Genomic DNA, 15,723 nt, shown 5'->3' with positions numbered 1-15,723 from the left:
GTGGCCCAGGGCCTTCTGCCGGCCCTGTAATTCCTGAAGAACACTGGAGAGCGCGCTACCAGATGACATTAGTGTTACAGGCAAGTGTCCTCCCTCACAGAGAACTTTAACAAAGCCTAAGCCTGAAGGTATAAAAAAAACCCACAGAAAGGACAATTCAGAGCTGGCGAGTGGACAGAGAAGCAGAACTGACCACACAGACCCCTTGACTGGCCATGAACAAAGCTGTGCAGCACATTCCCACCACAGAAACATCCAAGACTTGGTACTCTTGGCATCAGGTATCGATGTAACAATGAGTCCAAAGACAGAGGATGGGCGGTTAGGGCGGGCAGGCCCTCGGGCTCTCTCATGGCTGTAGGCTGCCTTGCCCCAAACCTGCAGAGGCAGAAAGCAGACTCTGGGTGGGAAGGAGCAGGTCACCTCAGGGCAGAGTCACACTGAAACCCAAGGAAAGACACAGCAAACACAGGCACTCAGCTCTCTCCTAGCTGAGGCTTCCAGGACTCGGCCTTTCCTCCTCCACACAGACCAGAAGACCCTCCTCAGCAGACTCTAACTATCTAATCAGATCTCCACCTATAGGCTCAGAGCTCTCAATCAGCATCCAAACCCATCCTTAACCTAAAAGGCACAGGCTGAAGATCAGTGATAAGAAACCAGCAGAGAAGATGAAGGGAAGACAACTTTTTAAGAACAGTTCAAGGCCCCGGGTGGAGCTCCGAGAGTCTTATTAGCGAGAAAGAGGAGGGTTTATATGCGCGAGAATTGTTGAAACCAAGGTTGGATAAAGCACAGGGACAAATAGCCAAACGAATGGAAACACATGAACTATGAACCAAAGGCTGAGGGGCCCCCAAATGGATCAGGCCCTCTGAATAGGTGAGACAGTTGATTGGCTTGATCTGTTTGGGAGGCATCTAGGCAGTGGTACCGGGTCCTGTGCTCATTGCATGAGTTGGCTGTTTGAAACCTGGGGCTTATGCAGGGTCGATTGCCTCAGCCTGGGAGGAGCGGAATGGACCTGCCTGGGCTGAGTCTACTAGGTTGATCTCAATCCTCAGGGGAAGGGGAGAGGGGCAGGAGCGGGGAGAACAAGGGAATCTGTGGCTGATATGTAGAACTGAATGGTATTGTAAACTACAATAAAAGGGGGGAAAATTTAAAAAAAGAACAGTTCACTCCTAGAGAGAAAGCAAAGGCCAATACACCTTGAAAAGTAGGACAGATATAGCTCTCTGTGTGTGTGTGTGTGTGTGTGTGTGTGTGTGTGTGCGCGCGCATGCTTGTGTGTGTACCAATATCTAATAAGAAAGAAATGCCGCCTACAATGGATAAGGAAGCTGACTGGCTTTGACCTTCCAGTACTTGCAAGCTTGACTATGGTAGGACAGTGCCCACGCCCAGTTAACTACCAATGAACTGCAAAGGCAGAAGAGAAAAAAGCAAGATTATAAGAACCTACCTCCAGAGGCTGGAGAGAGGCACAGTGGTTAGAGCACTGGCTGCTCCTGCAGAGGACCCAGGTTCTAGTCCCAGCATTCACATGGCTACTTACAACCATCTTGTGACTCCAGTCCCAGGGGATACGATAACCTCTTCTGACCTCTATGAGCACCAGGCATGTATATATACATGTAGGCCAAACACTCATAAACAAACAAAACAAAAAAGGAAGGAAGGAAGGAAGGAAGGAAGGAAGGAAGGAGGGAAGGAGGGAGGGAGGGAGGGAGGGAGGGAGGGAGGAAAGAAAGAAAGAAAGAAAGAAAGAAAGAAAGAAAGAAAGAAAGAAAGAAAGAAAGAAAAAGAAAGAAAGAGAAAACCTGCTTCCATCTGCCCTTCATCAAAATGTACTGGCACCTAGCTGCAGGGGCACAAGCCTTTAATCCCAGCACTCGGGAGGCAGAGGCAGGCAGATCTCTGAGTTCGAGGCCAGCCTGGTCTACAGAGCAAGTTCCAGGACAGCCAGGGCTACACAGTAAGACCCTGTGAGACCCTGTCCCTAAACAAACAAACAGTACTGAGGAGCTGGAGAGAGCACTAAGGTCGACAGCATGTAAAGCTCTTAGAAAGGACTCGAGTGCAGATTCATACATGCACACACACATAATTAAAAATAAAATACATATTTTTTAATGTACTGGAGGGTAGACACCACCAAACCCAGGGATAAAACGAGGAAAACATAGAAAACCAAACTTCAAGTTCCAAACACAGACGTAATTGGTGAGTTTGTTCTGGGTGGAGATCATGAAAAATTCAGATGACAAGCCAGGCCAGGGCAGGACCGGCCAACCATTCAACCCTTTAGCTGACCCTAGAACCACACAGGCGTGGAGCAGACCCCACACCACCCAACAAGCCAAGGAGCTGGCATTTCAGCAGCTGCTCTCCACAAAGGAATTCAGTCAATAGAATTACCTGTTGTAACAAACACAAACAGAGGCGAAATCAATGTCTTTGAGAGGAACATAACAGAATCTAGATTCTCTGTAGCTGCCATTCACAACACAGATATTATCCCCATTTTCAAGAGAAAACACAATGACTGTAGGCCAGCTCTAAGACAATTAATGCTGGAATTAGCAAAGGGGTTAAACTAATACAAGTATTCCCAAGGTGCAGAGGAAAACGCATCCGGGGCGGGGAGAATGGCCTAGTCCTGGCCTGCAAATCTGTACTCTTCTTAGCTACATGAGGCCTTCAATCGAGATGGTGTCTTCATTTCCTCCGGCCTTTTCCAGGTCCTTCAGAAAAGGGACTGGCCCTGGTCAGCAGAGGAGGAACGCCATGGTTTAATCTCTAGTACTTTGGGGTGAAGGTGGGGGTGCACAAAACTTAAAAACATCACATTTGAAATTTAAAATTCACTACAAGGGGCCAAAACTTTATAACAGTTTAGATCTGAGGCTCCCCCTGCAACAGCTGTGGGGGAGAAGGGGTGGCACTCTGTGAGTCCACACAGACACTCAGGAAGCAGAGCTCAGCCCTGGGTTCGGCTCAGTGGGGCGTGCCCTTGGGGCTGAATCTCATCCCATCCATTCCTGTCCCTCCTCCTCTCTTCCTTCTTCCTCTTGCTCTCCTGACTGCTCTGAGGTAAGCAGCTTCCGTCTACAATTCCACCATGTCACTGTCGAGCAACAGACCTAAGCATGAGAGCCAGCCACGTCAGAATGAGCAGCATCATTGTTGAATTCAGATACTAATCTGGAGTGCACCCAGGCTGGCTTCCACTGGTTATGTGTTTAAAGCCATCAACAGTCACTAAAACTGGGCAACTGTAGAAGAAACTGAGGCCCAGGATGAGGTAAATCTTCCAGAAAGCATCTACAGGTGCTTCTGGCTGACAATAAAGACATTATTAACCTCAAAACATTTTAATTCAACATTAGGATTTGTCTGGATCTTTGACTAACTGAAATGGGCTGACTGCACCCAGCCCTTGCTCAGTACTGGACCTCTTGTCTTCCCAGTCTCACAAGGCTGTCCTGCACAATACGGTCTCTCAACTGCCCCAAGGAATGAAAGAAAACAGACCCTGTGGCTAAAGTTATCTATCACCCATGCTCACAAAAATCCTGCCTGCAAATCTTCACTCTTCTTAGCTTCAGCCAGAGTTGCTGTCTTTATTTTCTCTGTCCTGTTTGTTGCCTTCAGCAACGGAATTCTCTCCCCTGATTAGCGGGAGAAAGGCTCTGCATCTGCTTTTTACCCAGCTTCTAGACATTTCTTCAGGACCAATGTGCCCCAAATATACAGACACTGAAACAACCTAGATCCCAAGCTTTTCCTGCCTTCTATCATGGTGTTTCAGACGATGACCAACATCTGGATATGCTTCCCCAACACTCTTGGCCTTCTCATTTGTTCTCTGAAGCTCTACCCTACCTTCCACAGTGCCTCGCTTGCTAACCTCCACCATGAATACATGACTTTCTTGCTTCCTCTCACCTATCAATAGTCCCAGAAATTGCTAAGACTTACAACTTGAATTCTCTCAAACTGTAGTAAACTGCCTTGGGACTTCAGAAATCAAGGAGGTGGCAGAGGCAGGCAAATCTCTGGGAGTTCCAGACCCCATCTCAACAACAAAGTGGCTTCCCCTCCAAATGTAATCCAAGAGGAAAACAGATTCACTCTTTCAACTCCATCTTTATTACAGAATGCTACAGACTGAGGTGTCACCACAAAATCCACAGGTCAGAACCTCAGCCTTCAGAGTGCCTGAGGCCAGCCTGGTCTACGCTGAGTTCCCCAACAGCCAGGGCTAAAGATGCCCTGCCTGGAACAACAACAGCAGAATAGACAGAAGGTGAGAGAAGAGGCCATGAGCCATCTTTTAAGAGAGAACTCTGAGTGTACAAATAGGCAGAGCCACGGTGGCGGCAGGCAGCCAGCGTAAGCCTACAGGAGGGAAGAGCCTCTTCCATCAAGTCAGGCGCCATCTCACTCTTGAACAAAAGTCTCCGGTGCTGTGTGATTTCTACTAAGTCTACTTTGCAGACAGAGGCATAAATAGTCTGTCACCAGGACGAGGCAGAAGAGCCAACTGGGACGGTATGCGTACTAGAGACATTGCCACAAGTACAGTGTCATCGAAATCCATGAGCAGGGCCTGACAAGTGGGCTTACATCAGAACACCTGAATCAAGTCACTGAGGAGACGCCCAACTTTGGAAATCACACCATCCCAAAATGCCCCCCTACTTTACATGTAATCATGGCAGAGGGCTGTATAAGGAAACCAGAGATACACCTGCCCACATCCAGAAATTCTCAAGGCCCTTCTCATGAGATTTCTATTACCACATGTACAATCAGAATCCCGCCACACCAACACTCTGTCAAGCACACTGTGCTCACAGAGGCAGTGCCCTACCCAGGGCTCTTCAGCCACCCTCAGCAGGTGCCACAGTCCCCAAAGAGGGTAGAGGTAGCACACATCATGGCAAGTGGTATACACACACACACACACACACACACACGGCTATCACAAACTCAAGCTCACACACCCCAGCTAGACTACTGCCACGTCCCTTGATGGCACTAGAACCATGACACCTGAACAGGATCGTGACACCTGGACAGGATCCAGCTGCTGCTCTGCTACCTTCTCCATGTGTGGCGACTTCAACCTCTGTGGTCAAGCACTGTGGTTGAGACTGAAGTCTAGACCCGCAGGAACCCACACACTGCCAGAGGGTCACTGCCACCTCCCCCCTCTTCTGCACCTGCTGCCACCACCTGCCATTTTCAGTGTGTATTTAATTTAGAAATACACACATCTTGTGTTCCAGGAATTATTGTCATTAATCCACATAAATGATATATAATCAGAAAGCCCACCAGGAGGAGGCCAGATAAAACACAGTCCGTATCCATAATACTTGAGAATTTTGCTGGCTACTAAAAAGAGTAAACCAGGCATAGTGGCCCACGCCTTTAATCCTAGCACTTGGGAGGCAGAAGCAGGAGAATCACCACAAATCTGAGGCCAGTCTGAGCTACACGGTGAGTTCCAGGCCAGTGTAGGCTACAGTAAGACTTTGTCTCAAAAGGCAATCAATCATGGTGATCTAGTTCCTGCCCTGTCTATTTAAAAAAAAAAAAAAAAACCTAGTAGATCTATGTATCTAAAGGCTGCCTACATGGATATGAGTTTAAGATGTGAAACTCACAGACATGGTGAGCAAGATGGATACACATGTGAATATGATCATATAAAAGATAACAAGCAAAACTAGCTTATACTGCTGGAGTCAAGAAAGTGGCCACCCTGAGGAGATGGTCCAACAATCAGAACGGAACGTGGGCTTCAGAGCACACGGAGGATTCATCAGGCCCTGACTGCAATCCTGAGAGTCACTGAGACAGGAGGGGAGTCTTGGGAGACACAGACTTACAAATGTCTAATTCTTGTTTGTTTTTTGTTTTGTGTTCTTTTCTAAGACAGGGTTTCTCTGTGTAGTCTTGGCAGTCCTAGAACTCACTCTGTAGACCAGGCTGGCCTCGAACTCACAGAGATCCGCCTGCCTCTGCCTCCTGAGTGCCGGGATTAAAGGCGTGCGCCACCAATGCCTGGCTAAATGTCTAATTCCTGGTCTGGATGCTGACTGCACAGGTTCATTCAAGTTCATGGAAACACATCGGGTGCTAACTCATGACAATTACACTTTCTTCTTTAGAAAGTTTGTTTAAATCACTGTTTTGTGTTATGTGTATGGCTGTTTTGCCTGTATGCACGTCTGTGCACCATGTGGGTGCCTGGTGCCCATGGAGGTCAGAAGAGGGCGTTGGCTCCCCTGGAACTGAAGTGACAGAGGTTTGTGAGGCACCATGTGGGCGCTGGTGTTCAACCCTGGCTCCTGAGAGCAGTCAGTGCTCTTAACCACGGAGCCGACTCTCTAGCAGCAACCCCCCCCCATACCCGTTTTTAATTTTTGCTTTGTGGATCAAACCCAGAGCCTTGCACATGCTAAGCACCTTCTACACCCATTTCTACATGTGCTGGGCTACGCTCCATTCATCACCGTGGGCTTTGGTGCATACCTGATCCTTCAGCTAATGCCTGAAACAGCGATTCCATCAGGGACTCACCAAAGAGTGCTAATGCTCAAGCAATCTGTGTTTGATCCCGGGAACTCAGAAGACAGAGCCAGTTCCCACAAACTGTCCCCTGACCTCCACGTGCATGCCAAGGCACCTCCCACACACACACTACACATTTTTTAAATGTGAATAAAAAACACAACTCTATTTTTTAAGTGTTACCTATAATTGCACTATGGGGAAAATGCCTGAAATAATCCACACCAACCACAAAGACTTTCCCCGAGACGAGGAGGTAGCTCAGCTGGGATGGCATCAGCCTAGCATTCATGAAGCCCTCGGCTCCATCCCCCCAGCACCACAGGAACTGGGTGTAGTGAAGTACACCAGTAACCGCAGCACTCAGGGGCCGGGGGCTGGAGGATCATAGTTCAAGACCAGCAGCGGCAGCGGTACAGCTGAGTTCAGGCAGACTGGACTCCATGAGTCTTGGTCTCAGAAAAGGTGTGGGGAGGGGGTAGGAGAGACGGCTCAACAGCTAGAGCGCTTGCTGCTCTTGCAGAGGACCTGGGTTCCGTTCCCAGCACCCACATCATGCAGCTCACAACCACCTGTCACTCCAGTTATAGGGGATCTGAAGTCTTCTTCTGGCCTCCGTGGGCAACGCATGTACACGGTGCACAGAAACTTACAGGGTATGTGTGTGTGTGCATCTACATGGACATTCACACACACACACACACACACACACACACACACACACAAATAAATGACATTTTAAGGGGGAGAGCTTATTCAGGAGGCACTAGGCTTTTGGTTTCCCACCTCTCTGTTTTTGAAACAGAGTCTCCATAGCCCAGGCTGACCCCCAACTCCTCATCTTCCTGCCCCTCCCAAGTGCTGGAATTATAGGCATGCACTACCACACCCAATTTGAGACCCTAGTTGTACCTGCTAAATGTACAGCTAAATTTCTGCAACTGAATATGTATGTGTTACTTGAACGGCTATAAACTTAATGAAAATTAAAAGGGGAGGGAGAAAATAAGGCTCATGTGATCTCTGCTCCCCACAGTGATTAACCAAGAGACCCTTGGGTAAGGGGAGGTTTGGGTACAAAGGTTTTCGATATAGAGGAAGCAAGCCGAGCCCCACCCTTGGGCAGGGGTCACTCACCTTTCTCAACTAAGCCTGAGTCCCTGATGCTTCTAAGCCACTTTGCAGATAAACCCTGACCCACCTGTTCTGTGCAGAGATGCTAGATCTCCTGGGGGCCTGGGCCACAGACAAGGCTCCCACTGAATTCACATACAAAGAAAATCTCCTCCAAATACGCAAAAGAAATGTTTCCTAGCCCCTGGCTGCCAGCCCAGGGCTTGAGAACTCACGAGAACTTTCTGCATCCACGGACGGGACACAGTCGGGCTGGAGGAAGAAGGTGAAGAGGGCTGGCAGTAAGAGGACATCAGGTGCCATTGCCGCCGCACCTGCACACACTGGGCACCACTGCACACCCAGAAGACAAGACCATCCTGGCACGCACACTCCAGCCAGCTCCCAGCTCCGGCTTTCCTCATTGGTTCAGGTCTGGAGGGCAGTCAAGCATCTCCCTCTACTCAGACGGACAGACAACAGCTGGTCTGGTCACATCCTCCCAAACAGCGGGCCACACACACGAAGCAGCCGCTCATCCACTGCAGCCAAGCGCTTGGGTTTCCGACAGCCTTCCCTTTCCTCCCAGAACTAATTTTAGCCTTCTTGGTTCTCGGAGGTAGAACCGAAATAGTCTGCTGAGGAACACGTTTACAAACAAGAGCACTGGCTTTGCCTCACAAACACCTCAGCTGTAGCCCAGAAGGTAGCCAGGGAGAAGCCCATTGTCCAGCAGGCCAGGCCCCTCCAGAGAACATTCCCCAGGGAGGGGGGGCCGCAAACCTGCCCAGCGGGCCAGGCTTTCTCTCCAACACCAGCTCCCGGGAGTCATGTGTCCATGAATGAAAACACCAGGCTGAGCTGCCCGTCCCCAAGAGGATCTGAAAAAGGTACGTGGGTGAGTGGCAAGAGCGGGGCTGTCCAAGCCAGGAGCCATGGCTAGTCTAATGCCAGCAGGAGGCTCCCTTGACCCTGGAACAATCCCACCGGGCATGGTCTGCTGATTGCCAGCCCCCACGGCTGACACAGACGGAAGTACTCTGCTGACCTTAAGGACCAGGTTGGAGGAGGGCAGCGGCGTCTCCCAACCCGAGAACCAAGCGCCCAGCAGCAGCACCACAAGGCTTGCAGGGACTCAAATGTCAGTCCGGTCCACACGGAGACCAAAAAGAAGCTGAGAATAAGGGGTGTCTGACCCAGGGCAAAACACACTGGTGATGGCATGGGAGGAGGAGTTAGACCCAAGAATTCTAGGAAAGCAACCCATAGGGAGATGGGCCCAGATCTCATCTCAGCACAGACTTCACAGGGTGATGTGGAGCACTTGAAATGCTTGTGAGAAGGCTTGTATCCACCCTGCTGCCTCCCAGAAAGCAACCCCAAGCACAGTAAGCTCTCACTTAGTGGGATCAGAAAGGAACGCCCCCTAACAATCCTCAGAGAACTCTGCATGAAAAGGAGCACACAACATGGCCCAGCCCACAGGAGTTGCCAGCCTGCAGAGGCCAACATACAGCCTCTGTGGAAGCCTGTATGTCTGTCACGGCTTACAGCACTACACCTTTCTGACGTAAGGCTTGCCCACCACACACACCTCCCAAGCCCCTTGGAAAAAGACAAGCCCATACCTTTGGGGCGAGGCTGCCCCCCTGCCCTGGCCCTGGCGTCCTGGGCCTGAAAGTTCCAGGCCCACAGCCGCTGCGGCTCCTCTGAGCGCCACAGGGCAGGCCCACTGGGGGGGAAGGGCATGCCAGGATCCTGTTACGACCCAGGGGCTCTGAGACCCAAGGGCTCTGCCGACAGGTATAGCCTGGGTTCACCCAGCTCCCAGGTGAGGAAAGGGGGCGTCGGGCAGGCGGAGCCCCAGCAACAGGCACTTCCTGACATTCTGCGCTTGCGGGAGGGAGAGGCAAGAGTGCCAGCCTCAAGGCAAAGGCCAGAGCAGGTGGGCGGGTGCGGGCGGGCAAGCTGCCCGGCCACCCACAACGGGCCGCCTCCCTGAAACCTGAACCACTTCTGGGAAAACTCAAGGACGCCAGGATTCTCCTCAGTGGCAGCCTGTCCGCTGGAACCATTGATTCTGAACCAAAGGCACACTCAAACAGGCTCCACGGAGCAGGAATTGCCTACCCCGACTCCAGAGGGAGAAGATGAATGAACGCTGTTTAACCACTAACCCCATCCCCCACAACTGTCCACCTCTGGTTCTCAACCTACCTAAGTATGATTTTGCCTCTAGCACTTAGCGATGCCAGGAGTCACTTTCACTCACCATGATGAGATACTGGAATTGGCCAGCAGAGGCCAGAGATGCAGCTAAGCCAGCACCTTCAATGTACAGGCCAGCCCAACCACCACCATCATCACCATCATCACCATCATCACCATCACCACCATCATCATCATCACCATCATCATCACCATCATCATCATCACCACCACCACCACCACCACCCCTCCCAACATAAACAGAGAATCCACAGATACAAATGCCAATGGTGTCCAAGTCTGGAAAACCCTGTTCTAGAGAGGCCCATGCAGCCAGGACTGCCTCCCCAGACTGTCTCCTAAAGTGTGGCTGGGGGCTGGGAGACGACTCAGCTGGTAAAGTGTTTGCCATACGAGCATAAGGACCATTCAGATACCCAGCACCCCATAGAAAGTCAGGCAGTGGAGCAAGCATTTGGAATCCTTGCTTCAAGGGTGAGTTCCAGGGTCAGAGAGACCCCATCTCAAAAATGAAGTGGGGGCCGGTGAGATGTCTCTGCAGTAAAGCTCGCCTGCTGCCAAGTCCAGCAACCAAAGTGTGCGTCCCAGGACCCACTGTGGAGAACCAACCTCTTCAAGTTGTCCTCCGACCTCCACATACACACTGAGCTGTGGTACATGCCCACAAACTGAAATGAAATGCTTTTAAAAGACAGAAAAAATCGAAGTGGAGTAATTGTAAAAGATGTTTAATGATGGGGCTGGAGAGATGGCTCAAAGGTTAAGAGCACTGGCTGTTCTTCCAGAGGTCCTGAGTTCAATTCCCAGCAACCACATGGTGGCTCATGACCATCTGTAATGAGGTCTGGTGCCCTCTTCTGGCCTGAATAAATAAATAAATAAATAAATAAATAAATAAATAAATAAATAAATAAATAAATCTAAAAAAAAAGATGTTTAATGATGATCTCTGGTCCTGACATACATACACACACACACACACACACACACACACACACACACACACACACACACATGGGGGGTATGGATGAATATGAATAGTCCTGAATGATCCAGATTGGCTCTTAACCCTCCATCCACTGCATTCCAGTCCACAGTAATAGTTAGCATCTGTGAGTGGCTCTGAACTCAGGCTCTGACACCCTGTGGATCTCACCTGCACTACTGACCTCCCAGGTAGGGAGGCTGAATACATAGGCACTCAGGGATGGCTTCCGGAGTGGGGAAGAAACCATGGAGACTGAGCGATGGGCAGAGCCACAAGTAGCAGAAGTAAAGGCAAGGGCATGTCCACAGACCAGAACAGGGTAAGCACGGATACCAAGAGAAGTCAGTCCAATGCAGGCAACCTTCTACAGACAGGCTGTCCCGCAGGAGAGCTGACTGCAGGGCAGTCAGGATTTTAGAGAGCCCAGAAAGGGAGCAGGATGGTACACACATACAAGGTGTCCAAGTACCCACGTAGGCACTGATTTATATTTTCTGGAGTTCAGTTTTCTTAGATTTTGAGAGCAGCGTGACAAAAGACAACCGGACTTTCCCCTAAGCCCCCAGCAAATGAGGGGCCTCGGGGAACTGCCAGGGCAAGTGCAGAGGCCTGGAAGACTCTGGGTGCCAGGAAGAGCAGCAGAGGACTACCAAAGCCTACCTAAATAGGACTCAGTCAAAGGGTTCCAGGTCTTAAGACTTCACCCAGCTGTAGGGTCTGAGAGAGTCACATCCGCATGGAAAGCCTTTGAGCGCTGAGGAGGGTACCTACTCCTTCCAAAGGGCATCCCCACCTGATAGGCAGGCAGCCTAGAATGGTCACAGATAGGACAGAGAGCAGGGGACATCCTCTCTGGGGAGAGACTTCCATGACTCTGTAGCCCTTGTCCTTGGCCTCTCCCACTACAATGGACCAGAAGACTAAAGGTTACTCTCTCATACACACCTCCACCCACAAGGAAATGGACAAGAAACACCTCTGTGTCCGCGGTCAGCCTATGAGGACGTCTGGGGCAGTGGGTACCTGATAAAACCCTTCTTAGTCCCTGGCTCCTGCTCTTCTGCTCCGCTCCAACATGAAGCCCTCCACGCTGAACCCCAAGAACAGAAACAGATGTCAGAGAATAGAGAATAGAATGTGCAGATGTTCTCTGCAATGCAAGAGCCAAATGCCAGCCTCCCAAGGACAGCCGGGGCCAGGCAGATCTGGAAAGGCATCGAGACACACACACACACACCCCACCCCAACCCACCCCCGTGGCGCTGCCTTCCTTCTCAGCCTGTGCTGTCCAAGTCGGCAGCAACCAGACAAACGTGAGTACAGAGAACTTAAGTTAAAGTGTTTTCATGTCTCAGTAACTGTTTTAATAGTAATTATATGTTGAAATGACCAATCTTTATGTTAACTTCATTCCATCAATTATGAAAAAGAGCAACTCTCTACCCCCAAATTCATATGGCGAAGCCATAACCACCATAATGTAATGGTCTTCAGAAGTGGGACCTCTAGGAAGCAGTGAAGGTTGGATTAGACCATGAGGGTGGGATCCTCATGTAGGATTAGCTCTCTTAGGGCAGACCTGACCATCCCAGCACCCCAGTCTGGCTTCTAGAACCATGTAAAAATAAGCACTGCTGATTTTTAAATATAAACTTATATATGTATATACATATATGTAAACATATATATCTATATATATGGCTATTTTAACTTTATTTGAGTTAGGTCTGCAGTTATCTATGCACCATGTGTATGCATGATGCTCTAAGAGGCCAGAGAACATGGATCCTCCTGGAAGTGGAGTTCCAGGTGATTGTCATGAGTGACCGTGTGGGTGTCAGGATTGGGACCTGTGTCCTCTACAACAGCAGCAAGCACTCTTAGCCACCTGGCTACCTCTCCAGCCCCAATACTGCTGCCTGACTCACGCAGTCCTGCGGTAGTAGGCCAGCCAAAACACACTAAGACACAGCTCTTCTCTTTCCTTTTACTGACATGACCACTGGGAATTCTAAAGCTAAATACATCTGCCCATGTTCCTATGTTCCTGTTGGCAGCACTAGGGTAGATCTCTTCTTTTTACCACGGGGTTGAGTAATTCTGAAGATGAGCCAGGAACATGAAGAAGAGACCATTTTGAAGCCAGAGGCCAGGTATGCCCCAACCAGGAACCAGGGAAGCGTTTCTCTCCTCTAGTTCCTCAAGAGCAGTGGCCACCATGAGGTGTGACAAGAAACAACAGGTGACTCTACTTTGCCCGGGGCAGGAAGCACAGGTTCTGAACAGACACCTGTCAGTGTATCCTGCTATATACTCCCAAACAGCGCAAAGAAGAAGCGGACACAGTACCCGGGACCACTCTCACCCTGTGCCCAGATGGGAGGCAAGTGGTGAAGCCGAACTGGAACAAACTGGGGCAGTGATACCCAGGTTCCTAGTCTGAGGCGTACTGTCCTGAGAGCACCGCTTTCAACAAGCCTGGACTAGTAAGGGGCAGGCGGTCAAGAGGCAGCTAGGGGGCTGCCATGTACCCTTGGATCAGCCCACTGCTGCCCTCCCCAAAGCAGGCCAAAGCTTTCCATCACTCCCAAGCCCCCATGCTTGGGGAAAACGTCAAAAGCAATATCACTTCAGTGAATGGCAAAAAGAAACAATGTTCAACCTGAGCACCGCTTTGCTGGGACCACTCCAGGACGGCATCGAAACCGCTTCCCAACCGTAGCAAAGAAGTGGTCTCTGCCCTCTAGCCCGCGCACTCACACTCCACCTCACCCAGATTCCTGCAAAAACTCTCAGGGTCAGAATTAATTGCAGCCTCACTACCTTGCAATAGAAGGGAGCAGATTGAGGGTGGGGATCCCAGTGGGGCGTGCAATGGCCATCTGGGATACCCACCCCCGCAGTAACATGGGGGATCCCAGCCCCTCCCCTGCACTCCGGGCCCCGCCCCTCGCGGGTTTACCAGACTCCGCGCTGCTGCCACCTCGGGCGGCAGGGGACCCGAGCTGCATGTGTAATGGGGGTTGGGAACAAAGACGCGCAGGACCCAGAGCCCCGGCCACCGGGCACCAGCCATCCCAATCGCCACGATCTTTTCTCTCGAGTCTCAATGCCCGACTGTCCACGTTTCCCAGGACTGCCCCAAGCCCGTCCTGGAGCTCCTGACAGAGTTAGGCACGCTTCAGCACCACCGGGACAGAGAGATCCGTGCCTGAGCTTTAGGCGCTTTCCCAACACAACTTCGCGCATACACACCCACACGTCCCAGTCCCCAAGCAGACTCGCACCAGTTACCCACATCCCGCAGCCGCCTGCGGGCTGAGCGCGGGTCACTCACGCCCGCCACGTGCCGGCTGGAGCGATCTGAGACCTGTTGGTTCGCCTCCTCCACCTCCTCTCCACTCCCAGTAGCCCAAAACAAAAGCGGTCCCACGAGGGCGCATCTGTGGCCCGCTGCAAGGAAAGCGGGTGCAGGTAGGAGTCACTGGCGCGAGGATCGCGACGCAGAGTGGCTGGACCGAGTGCAGAGGGCTCCGAACGGGCTGTGTGGAAAGCCGTCTGCTTTGCTTTGCGACACCTATGGCTCTCAGGGGCGCGCAGCTCCATCCCAACCACCCCCGATTGAGATGCCCGCCCAGCCTGGCCGCCTTCCCCACGCTCAGGTTTTCCTCGCTCAGTTCCTGGGGTCCGCGAGTCGCAGAACCTGAACTCCGACCCTGACGCTCCAGGTTCCCCCATCACCGAGCGCCTCCGCGAGCCAGAATCGCGCAGAGGAACCGCACGGGCGAGCTTGTCTTTACGATCTCAAGCAGAGCGCCCCGCACGACCCGATCCCAGGCAGGTGGCGCGGCGCCGAGGCCGCGGGGCCGCCCTTTGTTGGTAAACACCGCGCGCCCCGGGTCCCCGCACCCCTACGCCGCGCCGGGTCCTTACCGGCGCACAGCGATCCCCAGAGAAGGGCGAGGGCCGCCCAGGGCGCCGTCATGTTCCGCGGCGCCGCCCCGCGGACACCCGGAGCCCGCGGGCAGGGCCGCGCTGCGCTCCCGGGGCGCGCAGGGCCCGGCGGCGGCGGCGGCTGCGCTCTGCTTCCCGCTCCTTCTCTGGGTCGCGCTTTCCAGGCGCGCTCGCTTCTGCGCTTCGGTTCCCAGGCAGCGTGCGGGGACGGGGGCTCAGGGTCGCTGCGGGCGGCGCGCAGTGCGGCCCGGGCTATGGGGCGACGCGGGGGCCGGGGGGCGGCGGCGGGGCGCGGGCCAGGGCGCGCCCGACGCGGGCATGGCGCAACGGGGCTGGGCCCGGGCCCCGGGCGCAGGGGCCGAGTCCGGAGGGGCCATGAACGGGGGGGTGGGGGAGGGGAGCTGAACCGAGTCCAAAATGGCTCCTGAGCGGTGGCCACGGAGCCGAGCCAGCGGGGAAACCCGGATGTTGGATACAAAGAGGCGGGCGAGCTGGGCGGGGAGGGGGAGGGGAGGCGGGCCCTCCGGCCGCGTGGTCCGCGCCCCCCTCGGGGGCGGGGCCGGAGAGGAACAACAACACCGAGGCTCCGCCCCCAGCCCGCGCCCTCGGGAGACCGTGTGCGTGCTACACCGCCTGCTAGGGCTAGGCGGGGCGCGCGCTCGGAGCTGGTGGGGTTGGACTGCGGCCCACTCGGCTGCGGACTTTGGGGTGACCCGTAGCCATCCTACTTGATGCCTACCCCAAACTATGGAGGCTACGCTGCGGGATGCATGCTCCTCTGAGACCCCTGAGTGAGTGGTAGCCCCCGGACCCCATAGCCTGGACACCTCTGTCCTCCAGCTCCCGCGCAT

The 15,723-nt window shown here is 52.7% G+C and overlaps 1 protein-coding gene across 3 annotated transcripts in view; it reads right to left on the bottom strand.

Moving 5' to 3' along the window:
* Nucleotides 1-14,973, bottom strand: part of Acvr2b (activin A receptor type 2B) — a 39,372-nt gene extending 24,399 nt beyond the window's left edge. The window contains exon 1 of one of the 3 annotated variants that reach the window (XM_028856392.2): nt 14,852-14,973. In XM_028856392.2, coding sequence (XP_028712225.1) covers nt 14,852-14,903 — 52 coding nt within the window. In that variant the 5' untranslated portion in view covers nt 14,904-14,973. Of the gene's footprint in view, nt 1-9,329; nt 9,681-14,851 lie in introns of those variants that run through there. The other 2 variants (XM_037208034.1, XM_028856390.2) reach the window with 2 other exon arrangements.
* Between the last annotated feature and the right edge of the window lie 750 nt (nt 14,974-15,723).

The sequence above is a fragment of the Peromyscus leucopus genome, chromosome 7, assembly GCF_004664715.2.
Source record: "Peromyscus leucopus breed LL Stock chromosome 7, UCI_PerLeu_2.1, whole genome shotgun sequence".
NCBI lineage: Eukaryota > Metazoa > Chordata > Mammalia > Rodentia > Cricetidae > Peromyscus > Peromyscus leucopus.
The sequence above is the reverse complement of the archived record's forward strand: the minus strand, read 5'-3'. Positions and strand labels throughout refer to the sequence as shown.